Source organism: Macrobrachium rosenbergii, chromosome 47 (assembly GCF_040412425.1).
Source record: "Macrobrachium rosenbergii isolate ZJJX-2024 chromosome 47, ASM4041242v1, whole genome shotgun sequence".
Taxonomy (NCBI): Eukaryota; Metazoa; Arthropoda; class Malacostraca; order Decapoda; family Palaemonidae; genus Macrobrachium; species Macrobrachium rosenbergii.
This window is the reverse complement of record NC_089787.1, coordinates 44,698,333-44,725,762: the sequence shown is the minus strand read 5'-3', so window position 1 is coordinate 44,725,762 and position 27,430 is coordinate 44,698,333. Positions and strand designations below refer to the sequence as shown.

Here is a 27,430-nt window from a genome sequence, read left to right as displayed (position 1 = left end):
TAATTAGATTTTTCTCAAGGGAAGGCTTCTTTTAAAGAATCACAAAGAAGTCTTTAATTGACTTATTTGCATAATGACAATATTATGTTTGGTATTGCTTCATACTCCCAATACCCTCTTTTGGTAAGTGCAGTAGACCCTTTGTATTCGAGGATGTGTGGCTCCAAGGAGGCTGCCATTGAGCTAAAATTGCTCACCTAAGTAGTCCAGATGGATTTCTCACAAGCATTCTTCCTCCTCAGAGGGGAGTGGGGTTAAGAGATCACCAGCTCATGGTCTCTTTACCTCTGACAGAGGTGCCTCTCCTGTCTTGCCAGTTTTGACAAGAGGACTGTTCCTTTCTTATTCCCATGGGATATCTTGGGCTCACGTTCAGATGAGTCTCTGCATTCCACTTGCTCTGCTTGTGCTTGTTTTGGTAACCAGTGCATGTAGCAGCTTGGGATAGATCTTAGGCCTCAGACTTCTAAAGTGTTACATTGGGATGGGCATATGCAATCTGTTTGTTCTGCATGTGCAGGATTTCTTTGCCAAGTGTGCTCAAGCAGTGGGTTAGGTTCTAACTTGCTCTCTTCTCATGGACCCTGTAAAGCTGAACCAGCTGCAACTCCTCACTCAGTGCATCAACATTCTTTGAAATGGGCACAACCCTATCTTTGAAATGGGCACAACCCTATCATTCTAATTTGAGTGAGAGATCTCTGATTGCTTCCACCTCATGTACATGTAATTTGCTACGTGGACTTGAGGAGAGTTGGGGCAGTGGTACACTCTCTCAATCCATTTCAGTGGCTACCAAGTCAAAAAACAGAGGAGCAGGTGGGTCAGAGTTCAAACCCTTTTTTGATGATTACTCTTCTGGATCTCGCCTTTCTTCTCCAGCAGTAGGGCCATCTGGTCAGAACAAGATGGAGCCATAAGTCTGGCAGGACTCCTATTTGAGGAAGGTGCAGCTTGTGGCCTCATCAGAGCAAGTGGCTTGCAAAGGTCCTACTCCTTATGGAGTGCTCTGGAGGTGTGTCGTTCATTCAAGTTACCCTGGTCAGAGTTGGCATGTGTTTTGGAGGAGGTAAATAACCTGATTTACAGTCCAGGTAGTTCCTTGTCTCCAACAGCAGATTAAGCACTGCTCTTCAGTTGGACCTCCCATTGGAAAGATTCTACCAGGATGGACTTTCGTTCTCTGCTGAGAAGTTCTGACTGCCGTAGGGTCTGTTGCTATGGTCTCTTTACAAACTGCTTCATGACATGCCAGTTGAACTTGTTGATAGAGTACACAGTGAGATGTATCTCATCTCTTGACAAGAAAATGTCTTTCAGTAGGTGGTTGGAGTTTGTAGGTAAGGCCTAGCACACCATTGCACCAACCATTAGGCTAACCTTGTCCTTTGAAGGAGACACAAGGTTGTCTGTCTTTTCAAGGCAGGTTTCTCATATGAGAAGCCTCTTGTGATGTTTAAAAGTAGTTCAGTGTTGGATTCATTGCTACTCTTTCCCAAGAGTATGTCCAAAGCAGCAGTTGAGCTAAAGAGGTTGGACCCCTAGATTCTTATAAACAGTGCAGTAGCCTTCAAAGGTTCCACCGATATGAAGGCTATCAGCTCAAAGCCTGTGGGCAAAAAAAAAAGTATTCTTCTGTGGATGTGTAGGAGCCTGTTTTTCAGAAACCCAGGCAACCCGTTCAGCCTCCTTCCTCTGAGTCAGGTGGGGATTCATACCAAACCTTTTGTTCCCCCCTCCAGCCTCAGCCAGGAAGTGGTTGCCTGTCTGACCATCAGGCCAAGTGGCAGAAAAAGGGAGCAGTACCTTTGTTTTATGTGTTTTGCAGTGGGTACAGGTTCAGTTCTAGGACATTTTCCTCCCCTCTCAGACACAATGATATAATTTCCAGCTTATTCTCCTGATTTGAGGAAACCTTTGACTAGTTGGTGTAGCTGGAAACAATAAAGGAGAAAGGTGCTGAAGTTGTGGATCATTGGTCCGTGGGTCAGCTCTTTCTCATAGAGAAGGCAGGGGGTGGGTTGTTGGAGACCACTAGTTAACCTCTTGCCCATGAATGAGTATGTGTTGCAGACTCATTTCAAGATGAAAACAGCGCATTTAGTGTTAGATTCCATCAGAGAGGGTGACTTCATGCTCTTGATAGACTTGCAAGATTCATACTTTTGAGTGCCCATCCAACAGGACTCTTGTTAATACTTTTGCTTTGTCAGCAACAGTATTGTTCTCCTTTTCAAGTCATTTTGCCTCAGACTGCCACAGCTCTTCATGGGTTTAGCTGAGTATTTGGCTTGGGTTCACTTGATGGTTTTTTGTCTGCAGGGATACTTGGATGCTTAGTCCTAGTGTCTTTCAGGGAATAGCTCATACAGGTCAAGGATAATTTTCTTTCCTTTTGTGACAGTTGAGTATCACAATCAACTGGGAGAAGCCTGATCTCATCCCCAAATATCAAAGTATATGGGCATGCTTCTGGACTCAGCAGCAGTGAGATTCTTCCCAGTAGACTTTGCTTAAGCAGTCTTTGGGAAGTAAAGGCACAGTACCTTTCTCAGCAGGAACAACTGGCTTGGCATTGGTAGGTGGTCCTTTGTTGTCTGTTGTGTGTTCATGCCATGGACGGAGTCACCTGTGCTCGCTTCATTCGCAACTGAAGCAACATTGGTTTGTGCATCAAGATCCCCATTCTCAGCTCATACCCTTGAGTCGTGAAGTTGGGGAAGACCTAGCGTGGTGGCTGGATGACAGATACCTCTTAAAAGGAGTTCCATAGAACTCCTGTCCTCCGAAGATGCTTGTGTTCTCAGATGCATTGAAGAAGGGGTGGTGCACACACCTGAGTAGGAGAGTCCATGTCGGGTGTGGCCAGCAGACACACGTTTTTGCACAAAAATGTTCGGGAGATGTTGGCAGCATCGTTAGTGCTGCAATCATTTTGAGAGCAGTTGAAAGGCCACTTGGTGGCACTGATGAGTAACAAAACAACCATTGTGGCTTATGTAAACAAATAGGGAGGGATGGTGTCTTGGATTCTGTTGGCATTGCAGTTGCACAAGTGGGTAGTACTCCAAACCATCAAGTTGTCAGCCAGGTACGTTCTGCAAAGGCAAAACATGCCGGCAGATGAACTCAGTCCTCAGAGTCTGGTAGTATGGATATACAGTAAACCACCATTATTCGTGGACATTTGTGGAAAAATATTCACTATTTTTTGTATTTTGATGTTACTTTCAGAAATATTCACTATTTTGTGTATTTTGATGTTATTTTCATGACTAAATACATTTTTTATGATAAAAAAATTATTTACTAATTTTCAAATGTTAAGATTAATAATAATAATAATAATAATAATAATCAGTAATAATTAAATCCTACTACTACTACTACTACTACTGCTCCTCTAAGATTAAATAATATGTAACTCCAAGAGATAGAGAAACTGGTTTTCTCCCCTCCATTCAGGACCGACCTGACCTCATTAAAGCAAAGATAGATGATCAGGATTGATACTATTGAAATATTAAAATTATATTAAAGTACTATTGAAGTTATATTAAAATGATATATAAGTGTTTCAGGATGATAGTATAAGCATTTTTAGAGGGTACATTTATGATAAAACAATGATTTACAATACAAACTAATTTTCAAATATTTTTAATATAAATATTAAATAAAAATAATAACTCTCTCTCTCTCTCTCTCTCTCTCTCTCTCTCTCTCTCTCTCTCTCTCTCTCTCTCTCTCTCTCTCTTTAGAAGTTCCTCGTTGGACGAGTTGGTAGAGTTCTCGGCTAGCATTCTGCTAGGCCCGAGTTCGAGTCTCTGGCCGGCCAATGAAGAATTGGAGGAATTTATTTCTGGTGATGGAAATTAATTTCTCTGTATAATGTGGTTTGGATTCCACAATAAGCTGTAGGTCCCGTTGCTAGGTAACCAATTGGTTCTTAGGCACATAAAAATAAATTAATCCTTTGGACCAGCCCTAGGAGAGCTGTTAATCAGCTCAGTGGTCTGGTTAAACTGAGGTATACTTAACTTTTTTCTCTCTTTAGATGAGAGAATTTTTCCGACATGTAATACGTACATCTGTTTCTTTTGTATGGTAAATGAGTGATCTGCTTAAGTACTAATTTTCAAATGTTAAGATGAATAATAATAATGATATATTTTCCATGCATTTATGTAGTAAATTTTTAACATTTTAAACAAATAAATAGTGATTCCCAGTCTTTACCCTCAACTTGAGAAAAGAGGGGGGGAGGGTAAATGTCAGTTGACCTGTACTTGACAGTTTGACATATTGGCCAGAGGGGAAAAAGTGAAAAGTGTTGCCCTCAGAAGCTCATGGATTTCTATCTTTTGATATCTTAAGGAGTTTCTCTCTCTCTCTCTCTCTCTCTCTCTCTCTCAGGAAAAGATACTGTTTGTGTGAGTGTTCTTAGTGTTTTAACAATATGTAGTAAAGGTATTACATCTTTGGAAGATAAAAAAGAAACATATAAATTTTTATGTTGTCGTCAAAGAGATTAAAGAGATACTCTCTCTCTCTCTCTCTCTCTCTCTCTCTCTCTCTCTCCAGCCTTGTTGGATATAAGTCGTAGTGGTAACTCGCTTTCTCTGCTTTTGCTGGAAGGCTTAGAAGTACGTATGTACCTATTTTTAAGGGTACTAATGTTTAAGATGACTTTGAAATGATGATAACAATATAATTTCAAAGATTAATACAGTAATAGGATAATAATTTAAAGTATATTTGGGGTAGGATGATACTTTAAGTCTATATATGGTATTTGAACTTTCAAGATAGGCAGTTATAAGCATTTTTAGAAGTGGGGTAGCAAGTGTTTGTAGGGGGGTCTGGAACGCATCCCCCTGCGAATACAGGCCGTTTCCTGTAATGGTCTTTAAACCCCTATGCAGTGGAGAGAAGTTCAGGATGTGGGGGTCTCTCATACCTGGTCTGTTTGTGACCAGTCATCTGGTTTCCAGGCCCAGACTCATGGGCAGCGATGGAGGATGCATTCCAATGTTCTTGGGACAATCTATAAATGTTTGCATTTCCACCTTTCAGCCTCTTTATAGTATGATCAGCAGTGTTTGTCTCCTCTGTCTTTGGATAACTCGGTGTCTCCTTGTTGGTCTCATGCCAAGTGGTATGCTGTTCCACTGAAGCTCTTGGTCAAGGTGCTGAGAGAGTTGCCCCTATGGGGCAACCTCACATTTCACAGATACCACCAGACAGTCCACTCCTTGCACCTTCACTCATGAGGTTGTCCAACATCTCTGAGGTGGAGAATTATTTTTTGCAAGGCTGTGTGGGAGATGTCAGGGTTCCTCTGTTGATCCTCTGTGAACATGTAACAAGAAAAGTGGGCTATCTTCTCTGATGGGTGTTGTAGAAGGGGTACCTCTGTGGTCAGTGTCTCTTCAGTAGTTGGCAGACATCCTCATTTACTTTTGCCAAGACAAAACCCCCTCAGTTTATTGCTAGGCCTTATCATAGGTCTTGAGACTGAGGGGCTGGATCACCCTTGATTTGGTGGAGTTAGCCATGCTAATGAAAAGTTTAAAAAAGCCTTGTCCTCCTCGAAAACACTGGCTTCCAGACAGTGGTATCTCAAAACTGTTTTCTTCTTAGCTTTCACCTCAGTGAAGAGGGTGGGATAGTTACATGACGTGTCATACCTCATTTAGCACTTGGAGGGTTGGGATCTCTGCTATGTCATTCTTGAGTTAATAGCAGACTCAGAAACCATGATTTTGTTTGCAGAGACAATGATGAGATACTTCTTTGCCCAGTCTGTGCCATAAAATACTATAAAGGGCTCATTCTCTTAGGCCAGAGTGTAATAAACTTTTTGTTAGTACAGGTAGGTGTAAGGTGGTGGTGTCCAAGGATGCCATTTCCTTACATCCTTGTAAGGTTATCTAGTGGACCTTGGCTCTTTTGTGGAGGAGACTAGCCTTCCTTCATGCTCAATAGCACATGAAGCCAAGGGCAGGGGTCTGGCATAGAATGACTACTTTTACCATATTCTACAGAGGAATGTTGCCCATAAGCCCTTTGATACCTTTTTAAGGTCTGTGGTGGCTACCCAACAAGTTACATAGTCACCCAAGCTCCATTTGGACAGAGAAGTCTCTTCTCCAAGTACCTAAGCGAGACATAATTCATGAGGTGTTAATGTTGAGTGACTGGACTCGCCTTTTGCCCTTTCCAGTAATAAGAGCAGTATCTGTGCTTAAGTACACTGAAGTTGGACGAGATACAGGTGCGTACCTAACAAGCACCCAGTTCTAGTTTAGTCCTAGGATATGTTGCCCTCTGTCCTCTCTCCTTTAACAAGGGAGAGAGGGGACATTGAAGAATTTATTCTGATATTATTATTTGGTATTAGCCAGTGTAAGCTCTTTGCCAAAATGAAATCATCTCTGGGAAATGTTATGGTATTCTGAATTTATTCCATGTAGAGTGCCTCTAGTGCTAAAGGCTGAAAACAAGAAAATACCCATGTGAAAGGTGCCAGTATTCACATAACACAAAGCACAACACACCAAAGTGAAGCAAGTAAATGAGGGAATGGATGAGTGAAAACAAATGAATAGCAGAAAAGGTGACAATCTTGAACTACAGCAGCACAGCTGATCAAGGAAAAGCCCCAAGTAGGAAGGAAAAGGACACCTCCCTGGATAACAGATTGCTACCTTTTCATGCACATCTGAGCCATCCTCTTCAAGGATATATTAAGTTGGTGTGGCTAGGAGGCATTCTCACAGAATAAGGCTATTTATGATTAAAATAGTTTGTAAAAAAAAATGTTTATCGTAAGTATGTAGTGATGTGTTTCCCATATATCTTACCCACAATGTGCACATGGCACCACAATACACTTCCTGTCATGCAAACTTTTTGAATACTATATGCCCCTTTTATGTACTAAGTTTTTCATTAGTATTGTATCAATTTAGGTAATGAATATTTCTCAGCATTTGTTGTGACTGTTGTTTAGAGAATGTGTTAAGGCACCATGATGACTTTTACAAGTAGTATAGTTGTTCCTAACTAATAGTTTATTGGTTATCCATAGGTAAGAGTGATAATTTTAAATGAGTCATCTGCTTTATTTTTGTCATTTATGAACCTTCATGTTTACAGTGAAAGAGATTCTTAACATATTTGTAAACTGAAAATTTTGTTTTCAGTGTTGTTGAGTTTGCTACGTATGCAGATATGAAGGGTGCTTTGGAGAAGCTTGATGGGAAGGAGCTGCATGGACGTCGTATCCGCCTGATTAATGATTCTAGCTCACGGCGTTCACGGAGGACGCGATCTCGATCATCTTCAAGATCTCGTTCAAGATCTAGGTCACGTTCACGATCCAGGTGAGAATGTCAGTTGTATCCTCTGCATGCTGTACATGATTCTTTGTTTTCAGGTCAGCATGCATTTTTGTAATATGAATATTAAGAAATTTTAAATGCTAAAAGATTGGTTCTTGATGCCAACTTTTTAAATATTTACTTCATATAAGTGAAGGGAATGTTTTGCACTGTAGGTCCCGCTCTCGAAGCCGCTCAAGGTCCCGATCCCGTTCACGCTCCAGGTCAAGGTCTCAGTCAAGGTAACACTGAAATAATGTTTTATTAGGAATAAAGTTATTGATATTAGAGTAGTCAGAATCAGGTAGTGTTCATGATGCAAACTATTATTTTGTATGATTGTGTAGTGCTTTTTGTAGTGCTATAACCTTTAAATTATCAACAATATAAACTAAGGTCAAACTGGGTAAGTAAGATTTCTGGGTAATGTTATTTGTCAGCCTTCCAAGAAACTTTTGAAACAGCTAGTACTTTTTAAAGTAATTAGAAATTATGGAAAGCTGAGCAAAGTAAAACTCCTGACAAAGTAAAACTTCTGATGTTCTGATAGTAGGTTTTCTGATAGTAGGTTCAGTTGTGAAGGTAGCTTAACTCAAGAAATATACTTCAAATCAATATTTATGTCTTATGGGTAACTCAGTCTCTCTCTCTCTCTCTCTTTTTCTCATCATGCATGAGTTTTAAATATAGTGTCATTCTGATACTGAAAACATTTTCACATTTTATAGATTTTTTATCCAGCTTGTAAGAATTTCTCCTTTTGCAGAAGAGATTCAATTTTATTCAATTTCAACTATTTTTATGACCAAATACCAGAATATAGAACAACTCTGTAAGAGTACATTGTTTTTGACCAGTTTCCAAACCACAACAAATGACAGCAAAATCCTTTTAAACTCTCTCTCTCTCTCTCTCTTTTCTGAGCAAATAAGATCTCAAGTTAAAGCAAACCTGTTTGTCCAGCCTTGATAAGAAGGGTAACTCTATGGTCTTATTAAAGTATTTAGTATTTGATAGCGCAGTGAAAGAATTCTCTGCAATGGCCTTTTGTGAAATATGGATATCATAGTTTTGCCCAAGGAAATATATTATTCCTTGTATGTTATATATTACAAAAGAGCATCAAATTCTATTTGTGATTACTCCATTATTATTCCGTTCCTTCTACAGGTGTTTAAAGGTTAAGAACCAGACAATTCTTCTCCACATTTTTTATCTGTATTTCTTGTACTTCAGCTTAACACTTTAGCGCCGACTGGACGTATTTTACGTCGACAAAAATTGTCTGTCGGGTGCTGAGTGGACGTAAAATACGTTGACTACAAAAAGTTTTTTTAAATATTCGCAGAAAAATACTTATAGGCGTAGTTTGTGAAAAATTTTAAATCACGCGCCTTGAGGGATGCTGGGAGTTCTCGGATCACGCTGTTGCTTTGTTTACAAGCGTGACCCAGCTGCGCATGCGCGAATTTCTATCTTCTCCCACTAGAAAGCATCAGCGACACATTGTCAGAGAGCGATTTCTTGACGCGTTCGTGTTTTGCCGAACTTGTGCAAGTGTTAGCGTGTTTGTGACGCAATAGGAAGTACGCAGAGATGTCCCAACGTCATCAGGACTCTGAAAGGCGCGTATTGCCTGTCGGTAGTGAGCGTGTGAGACACGTTTTAGACTTGGATGCTGGAGAGGGACCCAGCACCCAAGGTGCATCTTATGAGCGTCGTGCTGTACGGCTTTGACTCGACTGAAATGGTAAAAAAATGCAATTGTAAGCTAAAACTCTTACATTCTAGTAATATTTAATCATTTTACTTCATTTTGCAACAAACGAGAAGTCTCTAGCACAGTATTTCAATTTATGGTGAATTTTTGAAAAAAACTTTCTTTCCGCTTCGGCGCTAACTCTCAAACCCGCCGTCATACGGGAGACACTTTTGTAAATAGACGCTTGGCGTTTAAGGGTTAACAGGAAAGCACATGTGAAAATAGTCCTAAACAACCAAATTTCTCTTTTTCTCTTGAAGGCAGTTAATGACATGACAACCTTTCAATCACATTTCATGATTGTAGAATGGAGTAATGATAATTGTGAACATTACATTTATACAAACTACAATGGTTTGTAGATCAATGCCTTGGATGCTGAAAGTGAAAGTGTACTTATAATAAACACTTGTGTTACATGAGCTCTAACACATGGTAGGTTCAGTAGTACTGTGTGCCGATTTGTACTGCAGTTGGTGAAGCAGTGATGATTATTGGCAATCAGTTATGCAGATTTGATATATACCATGGAGGTCAACAAAGGGATCAGCAGTAATATCCACATGTTAGTTGGCCTGAAGAAAATTATTTTACTGGTGTGCATATCAGTTTAGTAAACTACTTCATGGTCTGGATTTTTGGAATGATGAAACTGATAATAAATGAAAGCACATGAGATTATGGCAGATATAAGTTCACAAGCAAAGAAAGGTATTAATGGCAGATAAAAGTTCACAAGCAAAGAAAGGTATTTAATTACATCATGATCATTTTTTGAGAACCAGAAATAGCTGTTTAACTCTGTTGCTTAATGGTCTTCAATTGTAATTTGTTCAATCTTAGGAATAGCAAATGCCAAGTATTGAGCACCTCTCCTTGAAAAAGTTATTAGGAGCCTCACTATTTTCAGTTTACCCAATTATAAAGTGTTTACAAAACTACTTTACTAGATAAAGTCTAATGCTTTTATGGCTGTGCTTGGACAAACCCTTAAGGCCAGCTCTGTGTGAGGTAAGAATTTGTTTCCTGATCTGGTTAATCTATCTTATTAACCAAGCAACCTATTTTGAGCTTAGCTTACAGAGAGCTGATGGCGCTGCCTCCCACCTATGGAAGATACAATTAGCCAAAGCCTTCAGTTCCAGGAGGATGAATGTACAGCAGGCAGATATCTCTTATTGTTAGTTAGCATTGGCTGTAATTCTACACAGCATGTGGATAAACTTTTAGATCAAATTCAGTGGATAGCAGGAATTGGTTAGATTGATGACACAGCTGTTTTACTCTACCCCTTGAAAGCATAAAAGGGTTCTTACAGTGGCAATATTTTTTCAAGAGTGCAACATCTTTATGCTTGAGAACTTCATGGGCTTGCTACTAATTATGTCCCAGCATAGAGCAGATATTTGTTGTTAGAATTTGAGGTGCTGTAGGAATTCATTGGTTAAACATAACTTAGACAAAGGCTTCTCAATATTATTATATATGACATAGCCCTAAAAATTAATTTTAAACACAATTATCACCAACCCTTGAGATGCAATGGGCCCGAGAGGATCTTTGTTACTTAAAAATGTTGTTTAACCCCCAAAAACCAGTGATAATTATTCCTTCTAATGAACTTCATGAAGTTATGCAGACAATTTTCTAACTAGGTATGGGCATATTTTTACAAAATTTGCATTTTGCTCTAGGGATGCTAAGAAAATTCATGACATTCTTGATAGCTGGGGTGGGGAAGATCATGATGGTTTTCCCTTTGTTCTTTTAAAAAAGTTTCTAGTGTTGTCTCTCAAGAGTAGTAGATTCTATAGATTTTTATGTCGATGTAGTATTTTTGCAGATAAGCGCAAACTTAGATAATAAAGTGCGTGTTCCAAATAATACCATATCTGCAAACTGTAATAACCATAGGCCAATACCTAAACTCCCTGTGCTCGCCAAAGTTACAGAAAAACTTATTTTTAAGCCACTATACAAGCATGTGGAATCTATAGGATTGTTTGCTGATAGACAGTGTGCATATAGGAAGCAGTTAGGTACCTGTGATGCTCTTTTAAATTTGACATGCCATTGCAAGAGAATTGTGATAAGGGTTTTGAGTGTAGAGTAATTTAAGTAGATTTTAGTGCTGCTTTTGATTTATCTCTTTTAGATATAGTTTTTCTTGGCGGTAGGTTTCTGTTTCTTAATAGTAGCAGTTATGACTTTGCCAACCAACGGATGGTGTCTTGTTTGTCTCTTATTCATAAGTTGTATTTCAACAAAGATCTTTCACATTCACAATTGATCCCTGATCCCCTTTACCTGCCGAGAGCAACCAGATTTGCTGAACAGCAGCACCAGTATGCAGTTAATGTGCCTAGCTGTTGAACTTCTTGGTTCCAGAGGTCCTTTATTCCTCACACCATTGGACTGTGGAACAGCCTCCCAGAGGATGTCGTGCAATTGGAACTCCAGAAGTTCAAGCAAAGATGCAAACCATTTCTACCCTAATACTATTCTCCTTGCATTTTAATACATTTCTATCTATCAGCTTATTATTTTTTTTCTTTTTTAATAAGTGAGATCTCTTCTTTATGTATTTCCCTTTACCTCCACTTACTACTTCCTAATGAACACCATATTCTTTGGAAGCTAGAATTTATAGTCTGTGTCCCCTGTGGGCCTGTCCAATATGAGTAGGTTTCATAATAATAATAATAATAATAATAATAATAATAATTAATAATAGTAATTAATAATCTTAATTAATAATAATAATAATAATAATAATAATAATAATAATAATAATAATAATAATAATAATAAAGGCACTTATAAACTTCAGAGTCTTGGAGTGGGTGGATATGTTTTAGGTATACTTCAAGATTTCCTAACAGGTAGGCAGCAACGAGTTGATGTTGATGGGATCTTGAGTGAACCAAGACCTGTTGTGTCTGGAGTTCCACAGGGTAGTGTTCTTGGTCCACTGTTATTTTTAGTGTATACAAGTGTTATGGGTATTGGCCTGGAAAACAAGATTGTTCATATGCTGATGATGCAACGCTTGTGGGTGTAGCAAGGTCTCCACTAAAGAGAAATAAAACTGCCCTTAGTCTCAGTCGTGACATGAACCGAATTAGTGAATGGTGTAGTTGGTGGGGTATGAGGCTGAACTCTAGTAACACTAAAACACAGTTGATTAGCAGATCTTGTACACATCTTCCATTCCATCCTCCTCTTCCAGTGGATGGGACTGCTGAATGAGTCTGAAGCTTCAACTATTCTAGGCATAACTTTGACATATCTTACTTTTGAGAAACATTTAATGAAAGTATCGGCAAATGCTTCAAAGTTAGGTATTGTACGAAAGGCCTTGTAGATATATAAAAGTGATGAAATCAATGCAACCTGTTTCCATCATTTGTCCTTCCTTTACTAGAATACTGTTCTCCAGTATGGATTTCTTTTTCTGCCAGAGATTTATCTGAGTGGTTCGAGGCAGTAGGTTTCTGTTTCCTAATATTGGCAGTCATGGCTTGGACCATCGACAGATGTCTCTTGTTTGTCAAGTTGTCAAAAGTTGTATTTTAACGAAGATCTTTCACATTCACAGTTGATACCTGATCCCCTTTTCCTGCCGAGAGCAACCAGATTTGCTGAATAGCTGCACCAATATGCAGTAAATATGCCTTGCTATCAAACTTCTCAGCCCTAAAGGTCCTTATTCCTCACACCATTGGACTGTGGAACAGTCTTCCTGAGGATGTTGTGCAATTGGATCTTCAAAACTTCAAGTGAAGATGCAATGCATTATACCCTAATACTAATCTCCTTGCACTTTAATAAATTTTCCCTGTTTAATATATTAATTTATTTTTCATATTTTTCTAATAAGTGAGAGCTGTTTCTGTATTTCCCTTTACCTCCTCTTACATCCTAATAAACACCATACTTATTGGAAGCTTGAATTTCAAGTCAGTAGCCCCTGTGGGCTTGTTCCTTATGAATACTGTTCATCTTCTGAATAATTATGATCATAATAATTACAGAAATTTTAGGCAATTTTTGATCGGCTGTTGTAACTGAAGGGTTGGGCTCCTATCGGCTGGGAGTGGAATGACTCATCCAGGAGAGCCTGGTTGACTGATTAAGGTGCTGATTGGCTTGTGCCAGGTCCCAGGAGTTCTGATCATAGGACGTGTTGCCTGAATCAGTGGACAGCTGAAGGGTTATCCCAGGGGCGCAGATTTTTTTGTTGGCTGTCAAAGCAGAAGGGTGGGGCTGCTCCTGTTGGCTGGGAGTGGGATAACTCATCTGAGAGAGTCTGGCTGACAAATGAAGGCACTGATTGGCTGGTGCCGGGTCCTGGGAGTTCTGTTCTTAGGGCTTGCTGCCTGAAGTAGCAGGTGAGCTGAACCTTGCTGTTCTCTTGACAGTGGTAGGGAGAAGGGTCTCCTGGGTCACATTCAGCAATGGTTTCCTAAGGGTCTCCGTATATCGGAGGTGGCGATGGGTATTGTCACCAAGAAGGATTCTTTTCTTACTCCTTAAGATTTGCTAGTGTTAGAGGGCACTGCCGTGTTCCCTCATACAGTGTTGGTGTACCGCTCCCTTCTTGTAGGTGAATGGCATCCTCTTGGAGAAGTGAGTTGTAGGCATACCAATGTACAAATGGCAGCATCCATTTTCAGGACATGGTAATTGGTTAATCATTCTTCTCCTCTTCATGGAATCGTCACTAGTGATGGGGCTGTTCCACATGAGATACTGGGCAGTCTTCTGATCCTAGTAGTAGATTGTAAGGTCAACATTTTTTTGTCTTCCTCAGTGGGTTTTACATGGGCGTCATTGATGATCTTCAGGGCTACCTTGTCTTTCATATACTTGGTGTTCATGTAGCCCCTGTAGAACTATGCGTTGCATCATCCGTAGAGTTTCTTGAAAGGCTTCGCTCCACACCATCCTAGGGCATCATCGCATCATTGGATGTGGAGAGCCTTTTCACCAACATTCCCATAGATGAAACAGTATGGATGATCCTTGACAGGGTCTACAGAGATGATTCTACCCCAACACTGAACATTCCAGGGGCATCCCTACGGCGCATCCTCAAGATCTGCACTAAGGAAACCCCATCCATCAATCAGTGAGGGAAAATATGGACCCAGATCAACAGAGTAGCCGAGGGTTCTCTTGGTGTGCTGTTTGCCAACTTTTAAGAGTTGTCAAGCATTGTCTCTTCAGTAGGATCCCCAGACCAGCTATACATGTTCAGTACATCGCTTACACCTTGTGAATGTTGCCTATGAAGGTGAACTGGAGACACTCAGGCACACTTCTGAGGAGGAATCAGTTATCCGCTTAATGTGTGAGGGACGTGTGGATAGCATCCTTCCCTTTTTTAACATCCTTGTCATTAGCACTCCTCAAGGCTTTCACATGCAGGTCTGCCGTAAGCCAACCAACATCGGGCTCTTGCCTCAATGGCGGTAGTGAATGCGCAGAAAAATTCAAATCCTCAGTCGTGAACGCCTACATTTGTCATACACCTCACACTGTTCTTTTTGGAATACAACTTCTGGTTAGCTCAAACACATTGCCCAAACCCTGGTAGACAATACATATTCATACCATTGGGTTGCCAGGGTGATGAGAAATGCCTTTGACAGGTGATAATGTCAGAGAACCCAGCCCCAGACCTCACCTTACAGACCTTACAGTTCGTTCGGGTTGCCCCAGGTCCTCTGATGTCTACCAGAGAATTGCTAATGCATCTTCCGGTATATTTTGCATCTTCCAATTTTGGATGGTCTGGGATGCAGCTTAGATATTTGTTGACCTTATTCTTAAACACATCTACGCTTGCTCCTGTTATGTTCCTCAGATGAGCTGGTAATGCATTGAATAGACGCTGTATTATCGATGCTGGTGCGTCATGGATTAATGTCCTGTGTGCTCTCCTTAGTTTTCCTGGTATAGTTTTGGGCGCTATTAATCTACCTCTGCCTGCTCTTTCTGATATTTTTAGCTCAATGGTATTTTCGGTAATTCCTTCTATCTGTTTCCATGCCTGTATTATCATGTAGCGTTCTCTTCTCCTTTCGAGACTATATAATTTTAAGAATTGTAGTCTTTCCCAGTAGTCAAGGTCCTTAACTTCTTCTATTCTAACTGTAAATGACCTTTGTACACACACTATTTGTGCAATATCCTTTTGGTAGTGTGGGTACCATATCATATTGCAATATTCAAGTGGACTACATACATATGTTTTATAAAGCATAATCATGTGTTCGGCTTTTCTTGTTTTGAAGTGCTGGAACAACATTCCCATCTTTGCTTTGCATTTTGCCAATAGTATTGCTATTTGATCATTGCATAGCATATTCCTATTCAACATCACACAAATACCATCCTATTTGCTTCGGCCCATTCATATATTTTGTTTAGGTCTCTTTGTAGCGAGTTCCTATCTTCATCACAAGTGATTTCTCTACTTATTCTTGTGTCATCGGTGAAACTTCTCACTACCAAGTCCTTAAAATTACTGTCTATGTCTGCAATCAACAAACAGCAATGCAGCTAACACCGTACCTTGTGGCACACCGAATATTACCTTAGCTTCATCCGATTTCTCATCATTTGCAATCATCTGTTTTCTGTTTTGCAAAAATTCTTTTATCCATCTTCCTACTTTGTCCACAATATTATGTTTTCTAATGTTTTTTTGCTAATATATTATGGTCTACCTTGTCAAAAGCTTTTGCAAAGTCTAGGTAAACCATATCTGTATCTTTTTCGTTTATCATATTTTTATATATGTTTTCATGGTGGACTAACAGTTGGGTTTGTGTACTTTTTCCGGGTACAAAACCATGTTGTCCTATATTAAACACACTATTTTTCATTAAATGTTTCATTATATTTTTTTTCATTACCCTTTCACACACTTTCATAATATGTGATGTTAGACTCACAGGCCTATAATTACTAGCCTCTAGTCTTGATCCATTTTTGAAAATAGGGGAAATATATGCTAATTTATGTTCATCATAAATCTTGCCTCTATCTACACTGTCTTATTAATATTGCGAGTGGCTTTGCGATAGAATGAACTACTTCCTTTAACAAGATGGCAGGGATGCCATCAGGTCCTGCTGCTGATCCATTTTTAATTTCATTGATAGCCTGCACAATATCGGCTTCATCAATATGTATGTCTGATAAATATTCACTATTTATCTCTTATTTCTGTATCATCTTCATTATCATCTGAGAGCGAGAAGACCATTAGACTGTTTTATAGGGCCTACATGAAAACCAATTGTAAGAAAGACAAGGTAGCCCTGAAGAACATCATCGATGCCCATGTAAAACCCACAGATGCAGATGAAAAAGTCAACTTTTTACAATCTACTACAAGGATTGGAAGACTGCCCAGTACCTCATGAGGAACAACTTCGTCACTAGTGATGGTCCCACGAAAAGGAGAGGAGTGGTTTACCAGATAACGTATCCTGAGAATGGATGGTGCCTTTTGTACATTGGTATGACTACAACTTGACTCCTACACAAAGGGGTAGTATACCACCACTACATGAGGGAACATGGGAGTGCCCCCAACGGCAGCAGATTGTAAGGAGCACAAAAAAATCCTTGATGGCAACAATGACCATCACCACCTCCAATGTAAGGAGGCCCTTGCCATCATGTGATGGAAGACCATTGCAGAACTTGACCCAGGAGACCCTTCTTATCCCTTCCACCACCAGGAGAACAGCAAAGCATGCCCCACTTGCTACTTCAGGCAGCACGCCCTAAGACCAGAACTCTGGGACCCAGCACCGGTGCTTGATTTTGGTCAGCCAGAATCTCCCGGATGAGCATTCCGCTCCTAGCCAATAGGAAGGGCTCCACCCCCTGGATTTGGCAGCCAATAAAAAAATCACCTAAAAACTATGTAAACCCACAAGTATGGCATAATTGTACCTTGACTTTATTTGCCCTTCAGCAAATGGTAGAGAATACTACCAAAACATCAAGGAATGGATGAACTTTGGACAGCTGTTATATAATTTACCTTTGCTACAAAGAAACTCATTCAAGAGATTGAGAAACTGCAATACAAACTCAACATCATTCAGACAGCCATTCAGTTTAATGAAATAATAATAATGGTGAAACTGCAGTAAGACCCTAATAATTACTCAAAACACGTAAGCAAACTGAGCCCATTTTAGTGAATAGGAACAGTTATTTCATTAATTGGGGTGAAAGTGGTGTTTTACAACAACTTCATTCGTATGGTGATACAAACCATCACCTTTTGTGAAGTCTTCAGCTTGTGTTCGTGAATCGTCCATTAAGAAATGAGGAGCCCATTACTTTTGTATTTTTACTTTTAGAATGGTGTGTTTTCTGTTGTTTTTGTTTTCATGAGAGTTTTTGTTGCCTTATTTTTCACTGGGCAAAACATGAGCAATGTCAGTGTTGGGTATTTGGACACCCAATGGGTCAGTTCTTGTCTCCCACCTTGGTAGACCCATAAAACATACTTCTTTTTTGTAGGGGACAAACTTTTGTTCATTCTTTCCTTTGTGAGGAGTGTGCTAATTGGTCTTCTCTTCAGTGGGAAAGGTTTCGAAAACATAGAATTGTTCGTACATGAATACAAACTGTTGGTCTTTACTTGAGACGTTCCTTCAGCGCAAGCTGGAGGAGGCTAATACACTAAAGGTTCTTCAGTAGTTCAACTACTGGTGGGAGGGACGAGATGTACCTTCACCACCTCCCTTCACTGAGTTACGCACCAACTTGCCTTATAGCCTTTGTCCAGAGCAGATGCATTCCTTGCCTTCCTCAGCCTGAATGTTTGCTGGTTGTTCTCTTGCACTTCATTCCTGGTTTTTCTTATGTTGTGCCTTGTGTTATAGTGTTTATATCTGTGCTTATTTTCTTGGCTTTATCTTATATGAATTATGCCTAAACCCTGTGTTGGCCCTTGGCCCTGGTGTGGGAAAGCAGCAATACAACTCTCCTCTCAACCATCAAGGTAGACCCTCACACCATATGCACAAAATGTCACAAACGTGCGTTCTATTACTGATCTTTGTGTTGAGTGTCAGAATTGGTCTGTGGAGCAGTGGGTGCGGTTGGCTGGGAAGATGAAATTGAGGAGGGCTGCCTGGTAGCTCCTTGTTTCTTCCAATGCAACTTCCCAATGCTGCTACCTCTTCTAGGGGAGAGGTCACTACCCCGCATTCCCGTTGCTTCGGCAATGGGTAGTTTGCGTGGGAGGGAGGGGGCTGATCATGATCTCTCGAGGACTTCCTCCGTTTGGTCGGGGGTAGCAATCCCCCCCCCCCCAGGGGCAAAGGGAGGCAGTTCCTACTATCTCGTCTGTTGCAGGCTGGAAGAGATTGGGAAGACTTTCCAAGAATTTAAGGGGGGCGTCTGGCCAATGCTGTTTTTCAATGACATGGCTCTGACATTCATACCATTTAATAAGGCGACTTGGGACATCACTACAGTAAACCACATATAATTTTTGCAGCTGACCTTTGGTTTTGAGACAGCAGCGCGATTTATCCTAAAATAAGCATTTTTCAAATTCTATCTCCTCCCTTGATAATTGATATCAAGACCTGGGATTACTACCATATATAGACCTTAAATAAAATGGAGTTTTTTTTCTAAAAGTACGTTTTTTGCGAGATGTGAATTTTTTCAATTTGGTTATAAAAAATCCATCATAAGGAAAAAATAAAAAAAAAAAAAATTTATAAAAAAGGCTTCACTTGGTTGTTCTATGTCTCCCCAAGTTATATACTGTCGAAACTTCGACAAGAGAGATTGTGCTTTTCCGCAAGTTGTGGTATAGTTTTATATATTCTTTAAAAATTTACGTAAAGTGGAAATGCGTATTATGTAGAAGAAAGATATGTTTTGTTGTGTTTGTAGTTTGTATTTAGTAATGAAAAGCATTGTTTTGGCTGTTTTGTGTATTTACAGTAATTGCAAGTATACATGTAATAGTGCTTAACTATCGGCATCAGTTGTTTGTCCGGTAGTTAGTCGAACATTTGGTGTTGGTCTGCAACAATCGTGAGACCAGTCTCGTCACAGTGTTGGTGCAGTGTAGTTCTGTCTAATAGGGACTCAAGAAAAGGGAATGCAACCATAGTTGTCTGTGCCTCCAATCCACTTAAGTATTCCCTTTCATCATAAAGTTCATTTAGGAGATTTCCTTTAGGAGATATGCATATCTAAATGTAAGGAGAATTTCTTGAGGTGTGCTTTGAGTGAGGGTTACGAAGTAGAGATTGTGCTCATGGCCAGTCTCATTCAAATTCAAGCTAGGAATATTGAATGCACCATTTGAACTAACATTGTTTATATCGCTTATGTCTTAGATTCATATAGCAACACAATGCAGTGTTTTAAGTGCAATTTGGAGTGGCATGTGAGTGAAGTAACCTGGGTTTCATAGTATAAGACTTAGGCTACAATTAGGTTAGTATGTTTCAAACCGTTTAGGCTATACAATTACACTTATGATTTGAAATGCTCTACTTGTTCTGAATGAGTCAGAATAAATTGGTGCTGTGACCAGGATCACAGTGATTGGTGGTTATAGCAGTGATCTGTATAGTTAGAGTTTATGTACTTTTAAGGATTCTTTTGTTGCTTGGTGACAAGGATAAAAACATGACCAGTTGATGGTGGCGGCCATTTTAGAATTAGTTGTGTTAGCCTAGCCTGGAATGGATAAGATAATTAGGTGAAATTTAATTTGAAATAAAACCCTGTGTCACAAATTGTATATGTATGTGTATAGTTGAGGGCACATATAAATAATGTAAACGGTGGTGATCTACAATTGATTAATTTGAAGAGGTATAGCCAGCTTCTGAATATTATATTTGCTAGTGCAGTACAGCCAGTCCCTGGTTAATGGCGATCTGGTTTTACGGCACTTGTCTAGCGACGATATCAGCAATATTTGGCGCCGAAAATCTGCGATTTCTGCTTATCGGCACCAATAATTGGGTATTGGTGCTGATACATACCTAACAGAGGCGCCGAAAATTGGTGCTTTTTGGCGCTGATAAGCCCCAATGAATTTCAGTTATCATCACACCCTCAGAATGGGGGGACCCCCCACCCCACCTTGATAACAAGGGACTGCCTGTATACAAATTTTTTGGAGCTGGCAGTTTGCATACTCTCTTAGTATTAAGAACTTATATTTGGTGTGGGTAAATTATAGGCTAAGATGTCTGACCTGGAAGAATGAAAAGAGGAGGGGGGGGGGAATTTAAGTCTGTGATAACTAACTGGTCAAAAAAGGTTGAAACCACTATTGATGCAGGTGATATCAGTAGTATTTCTTCTTTGAGACTCCTTGAAGGAACATTTGCAGAAAATCCAGGAATTGGATAATGAAATATTGGATCTAATGGATCCTGGAGGACAGCCTGACAAAATCATGACTCAAGCTGAATATAGCCTGAAGGTAGGCACTGAAATTCATAGACTAAACTCCTTCATCACGAGTCTTCTAGCTGTAAGGTGAACCTAGTGCACCGATATTGCATGTTAAAGCTAGTGTAAAGTTACCTAAATTAGACCTCAAACATTTTGATGGTGGTGTATCGGAATGGAATTAATTTTGGAAACTTTATTAAGTATCAGTACACCAGCATACTCATTTTGAGAAAATACAGAAGTTTTCTTATTTGAAGGGCCTGTTGGAAGGTGAGGCTCTGGAACTGATATCTGGTTTTAAATTAAAAGAAAGGAGATAAATATATACAAGCAGTGAACGTGTTAAAAGAAACCTATGGCAGAAAAGATGAAATCAAGTTGTGTTTAGTTAGAAAACTCTTCCAAACTGAGAGTCCAAAGGCAAATGCAGAATCACTACAAGGTTTTAGAGCACAATTTGAATGCTGCATAAGATCATTGGAGAGTGAACAGCTGCAATGGAGTGAATTGTATACCATGTTGCTCTACACCAAACCACCTAGTAGTGTAAGTGAAATAATAAAACGAGGGTGTAGAGAAGATTGGCTTAAATTTGACACCTTTAAATATATCTTGAAGAAGAAATAGTCATACCCCAAACTTACGCAAGGTTAGGTTCCAGCACCCCTTGCGCTGGGTGAATTTTCGCCTAGGTTTTGCACAGTCTCAAAAAATGCTAATAAATGCTTATTTCTAAACTTTAAATACTAAATATGACCCTAATCATGCTCCCAAATTAAGTTAACTTTTAAATGAAATTAAAGTTACTGTAATTTCATTTAAAAGTTAGCTTAACCCTTAAACGGCGACTGGACGTATTTTACATTGACAGAAATTGTCTGTCGGGTGCCAAGTGGACATAAAATACGTCAACTACAAAACGTTTTTTTAAATATTCGCGGAAAAATACTTATAGGCCTCGTTTGCAAAAAATTTTAAATCACGCCCCTTGAGAGATGCTGGGAGTTCACGGATCACGCTGTTGTTTTGTTTACAAGCGTGACCCAGCTGCGCATCTTGTAATTTCTTTCTTATCCCAAAAGAAAGCATCAACTAACTCTGCTGAAAATCTCAGAAATTCTTTAGTCACTTTGTCGTCATTTTTGCACCGTTTTCTATTAGCCTTTACATAAAGTTTTATATATGAAAATGTGCACAATTTCATGTAGAATACAACAAAAAATAACTCATGGTTGTAGCTTTTATCAAATGTGACATATTTTCATATAAATCACGATAAGTGCCAAAATTTCAACCTTCGGTCAACATTGACTCGACCGAAATGGTCGAAAAATGCAATTGTTAGCTAAAACTCTTACATTCTAGTAATATTCAATCATTTACCTTCATTTTGCAACAAACGAGAAGTCTCTAGCACAATAATTCGATTTATGGTGAATTTTTGAAAAAAACTTTTTCCTCCATACGTCTGCCCTAACTCTGCTGAAAATCTCACAAATTCTTTAGTCACTCTGTCGTAATTTTTGCACTGTTTTCTATTAGCAGTTACATAAAGTTTTATGTATGAAAAATGTGCACAATTTCATGTAGAATACAACAAAAAATAACTCATGGTTGTAGCTTTTATCAAATGTGACATATTTTCATATAAATCACGATAAGTGCCAAAATTTCAACCTTTGGTCAACTTTGACTCGATCGAAATGGTCGAAAAATGCAATTGTAAGCTAAAACTCTTACATTCTAGTAATATTCAATCATTTACCTTCATTTTGCAACAAACGGGAAGTCTCTAGCACAATATTTCAATTTATGGTGAATTTTTGAAAAAAACTTTTTCCTCCTTACGTCCGCCCTAACTCTGCTGAAAATCTCAGAAATTCTTTAGTCACTTTGTCGTAATTTTTGCACTGTTTTTTATTAGCAGTTACATAAAGTTTTATATGAAAAATGTGCACAATTTCATGTAGAATACAACAAAAAATAACTCATGGTTGTAGCTTTTATCAAATGTGACATATTTTCATTTAAATCACGATAAGTGCAAAATTTCAACCTTGGTCAACTTTGACTCGACCGAAATGGTTGAAAAATGCAATTGTAAGCTAAAACTCTTACATTCTAGTAATATTCAATCATTTACCTTCATTTTGCAACAAACTGGAAGTCTCCAGCACAATATTTCGATTTATGGTGAATTTTTGAAAAAAACTTTTTCCTTACGTCCGCCCTAACTCTGCTGAAAATCTCAGAAATTCTTTAGTCACTTTGTCATAATTTTTGCACAGTTTTCTATTAGGCGTTACATAAAGTGTTATATATGAAAATGTGTGCAATTTCATGTAGAATACAACAAAAAATAACTCATGGTTGTAGCTTTTATCAGTTTTGAAATATTTTCATATAAATCACGATGTGCCAAAATTTCAACCTACAGTCAACTTGGACTCGACCGAAATGGTTGAAAAATGCAATTGTAAGCTAAAACTCTTACATTCTAGTAACATTCAATCATTTACCTACATTTTGCAACAAACGGGAAGTCTTTAGCACAATATTTCGATTTATGGTGAATTTTTAAAAAAATCTTTTTCCTTACCTCCGTGCTAGGTAACTCTGCTGAAAATCTCAGAATTTCTTTAGTCACCTTGTCGTAATTTTCGCACCGTTTTCTATTAGGTGTTACATACAGTGTTATACATGAAACTGTGCGCAATTTCATGTAGAATACAACAAAAAATAACTCATGGTTGTAGCTTTTATGAGTTTTGAAATATTTTCACACAGGCAGTCCCCGGTTAACGGCGGGCTCGGTTAACAGCCATCCAGTTTTATGGTGCTTGTCTAGTGACGAAAATCAGCAATTTTCGGCGCCGAAAATTGCCGATTTCCGCTTATCGGCACCGATAATTGGGTATTGGCGCCGATACATACCTAATAGAGGCACCGATAACTGAAAATCGGCGCTTTTCGGCGCCGATAACCCCCAAAAATCGCCGAAAAGCACCAAAATCTCCAATTTTTGGTTAGCGGCGATTTTCGGTTATCATCACACCCTCGGAAACGGGACCCCGCCGATAACCGGGGACTGCCTGTATAAATCACGATAAATAGAAAAAATTCAACCTTCGGTCAACACTAACTCGACTGAAATGGTCAAAAACTGCAGTTGTAAGCTAAAACACTTACAGTCTAGTAATATTCAATCAATTAGCTTCATTTTGCAACAAACGGGAAGTCTCTAGCACAATATTTCGATTTATGGTGAATTTTTGAAAAAAACTTTTTTTACGTCCTCGCGTTACGAATTCATGCATTATTTTGTGATAATATTTTCTCTGTGTTGCTTTGATGGTTTTACAATTTGTTATATACCAAAATCATCGCAATTTAGTGTACAATACGAAAAAAAATAACTCATTAGCTTTGACTGTTTTGCTCACAGCGCGATTTGTATACAATTATATATGAAATTTTTTTTTGCGCTGTCATATATTCCAATATTTATATATGATGATAATATTTTTTTTCATTTCTGATGGTTGCAGACTAAACTTCAGGCAATGAGAAAAAAAGGAGCCAAAAATGAACTCTAATCTTAAAAACTAAGCGTGCTGTGATTTTTTAAAAGAAACTTTTTTTTCTGCTTCGGCACTAACTCCCGAACGCCACTGGCATACGGCAGACACTTTTGTAAATAGAGGCTTGGCGTTTAAGGGTTAATACATTACCCTTAAAAAAAGAAATGAATGGTTGACAAAAAAATATAGAGTGTGAAGATTAGTAAGCTATTTCTCTCTCTCCCCATTCGACCGATGTATTTTTAGAAGTTTTCTTAACCTCGTTTTTAAAAACTACTTTATTCTGTCTCTTTGCTTTGAAATGCGCTGTCTCTCATGTTTTAGAATGGGGCATTTACAGATTGTAGATGGTACTGGTAAAATTATATCAATTTAAAATTATCTACTGTACAGGTAAAGACTACAGAGAAACAGTAATATGAGTGAAATTTTTTATGAATTATTACAGAGAGAAATCTTTAACCTGCTGAGAGAAATCTTTAACCTGCTTATCAGCAACACTCCCCCTTCTTGTCATGTTAAATTGACATGTCTCTCAGCTTTGCTGTCAAGCTTCTTCAGTGAGTTACAAAAGATGAGGGAAAGATATTTGTATGCTTAAAATATGTATCACATACATTTATATTATTATTATTATTATTATATTATTATTATTATTATTATTATTATTATTATTATTATTTAATCTTATTAATATTTGAAAATTGTTACTTATTATTAGGTAAAGATTTATTTATTGGACAAGACAAATCAACATACATGTACCATAAAAATTGTCTCATCTCAATAAGAGAGAGAGAGAGAGAGAGAGAGAGAGAGAGAGAGAGAGAGAGAGAGAGAGAGAGAGAGAGAGAGAGAGAGAGAGAGAGAGAGAGACTTTAAATTATTACTTTTGTTATTTAATTTACACATAAAGCTTGAAAACTTATAAATTACATAAAAAATTAAACAAACACTTTTGCAGGGTTTCTCAGTATTTGCAAATGTTCGCATGTCTGTGAAAAACTCATGTATGACAATTAGTTAAGTTCCAATGAAATATTCGCGTGTCTGTGAATTCGAGCAACTCGAGTTGCACAGTTCAGGGTATTACTGTATATCAATAATACAGTATAAATGGATTCTCTAAGTGAAATAACAGTTTCAGCACTATGACCTTTATCTTCAATACTGCTGTAATAGCCTATTTGACATTTAAAAGTGGATACCATGAGTGTAACACCTAGGCTAGCCTAGGTCTGTAGTTCACACATAGCCTACACGTTTTTATTTAGTTTATGGAAATACAAACTATAATAATAAAAAATGAGTGGATCTTTCTTGATTGTCCGGCCTGGGTTGGGCTGGGTAGGTAGGGGATTGTGGTAGGGTAGGCGAGACATGACAAATCCACCCTCCTCCTGCAAACCTGTTTGTCCGCCCTGGGTGGGGGCAGGGTAGGTAGGGGATCGGGAGGGTAGGGAAGGCATGACACATCCACCTTCCTACTGCAAACCTGTTTGCCACAGGTTGGGGCAGGGTAAGTAGGGGATCTGGAGGGTAGGGCAAACATGATGGGCAGCGCTGGGTTCCAAGCAGCATAGTGCCTGCCATCAAGCCCGTATGATAATGATTGATAAGGAAGTTACTGTATAAAAATACATTACTAGAGAGAGAAAAAGAAGGGGTTGCATCATTATCAAAGTATTTATGCAGTATATTTTGTTACAAATATAGAGAAAAAAGGTCGATAATTGCCTTTTGCATAAAGTTTTTGGTTTGAAGTGTGATGGTGGTTGTTTATAAGCATACTGAGTGTTGACAGTTATGTGGTATTGACATGGTTAGGTAAGGAAGGGTACAGAGTTGCCCTTGAACACCCAATTATTCAGATTTCGCCATTATCCAACAGACCCTTGGCTCTATTAATATGGATAATTGAAGGATTACTATTGGACAAATAAATGGCAAGAAGTGTCATTGTTTCAACCTTATGCATCTGTTCCCATAAGGAGTGTTGTTCCTAAAGTACAAATTTATAGTAAGTGGAGCATTTTGTCCACCGTATTCTCACATGTTACAATAGTGGCGCATACTTGGTTGCATATGTGCATCACTGATATATGCTGATTGTAGACTTTATCTCAGGTCAGTCAGCTTAAATGTGAGATGCTTGTTCTTCACATACTCCTCAACTCTTATGGTATCTTAAAGATTGTTTAGTATAAACAGAATTAATTAGCTTGCTACTGTAATATAATCTTACAGGGTTTTCAGCATATGAACAATTGTTTTTAATAGAATTAAGTTTTATTTTTGAGGAGTGTGCCAACTGCCAGAATTTGAGGAATTATTGAATTTTGATTATTAACAGTTTTCAACTGTTTTATGTCTAAATAAACATATCCTCAAGTAATAATGCAAAAAAAAAATTTTTTTAGTGGTTTTTTGACAATTTTGTTCATTACATGTATGACATTGTGAACCACAAATTGTAAAAAAGACTTGTAAAAAGATTTGTATGGATAATTCGCAATAGGATCAAGTAATTTATACACTGTTTTGGACTTTTTTATGGGTAAATAAACAAATCTAGAAATGTCATTATGTAAAAAAATGTAGAGAATGATTCATGGACCATTTTGTTCGTCGATGATTCATGGACCATTTTGTTCGTCGATGATTCATGGACCATTTTGTTCGTCGCTTGTATGGCACTGTGAATGACAAATTATAAAAAAGCATATAAATCAAGTGTGAAAAAAATTTATTCAAAAATGATTGTCACCCACTAGAATATCCCATCCTCTCTACGGGAGTGCTAGAGAGGGTTATAATGATATAGGGATAACTTGCTCTAGATGTCCAGATTCTCTCAGGATTTTTGAAAGTCGAAGAATATTTTTCTTTTGCTGTTTTCGTAAAGCTTACTTTTTTCAAAACTAAAAACTTATTTCTCCAAGAAGACTGAACCAAATTCAATGAAACTTCCAAAGAGTGTAGTATAGTATAGCTATCTGTATTTTCTCGTTGGGAAAATCTCATTTCTGTGCAACTTTTAATTTTACATATTAATTTTGAAAAGTGACTTCATGATTCTTTTCAACTGCAAAACAAATGAACTTAGAAGCCAGATTTCTATATTTCTCCACAGGAGATTTTTTATTATTAGTTGTAGAATAAGTAATAAAAATTTGAAGCAAATCCCTTCAGTCATAAGGTAGAAACAGTCATTTACTTAATAATGGGGC

General features: G+C 38.4%; 1 protein-coding gene across 6 annotated transcripts in view; it reads left to right on the top strand.

The window, feature by feature from the left end:
* The window catches only part of LOC136830820 (serine-arginine protein 55-like), a 193,762-nt gene that overhangs the window by 163,594 nt on the left and 2,738 nt on the right, over positions 1–27,430 (top strand). For all 6 annotated transcript variants that reach the window (XM_067090769.1, XM_067090771.1, XM_067090773.1 and 3 more), the window contains 2 exons: positions 7,209–7,388; positions 7,562–7,627. In XM_067090769.1, coding sequence (XP_066946870.1) covers positions 7,209–7,388; positions 7,562–7,627 — 246 coding nt within the window. The remainder of the gene's footprint in view (positions 1–7,208; positions 7,389–7,561; positions 7,628–27,430) is intronic.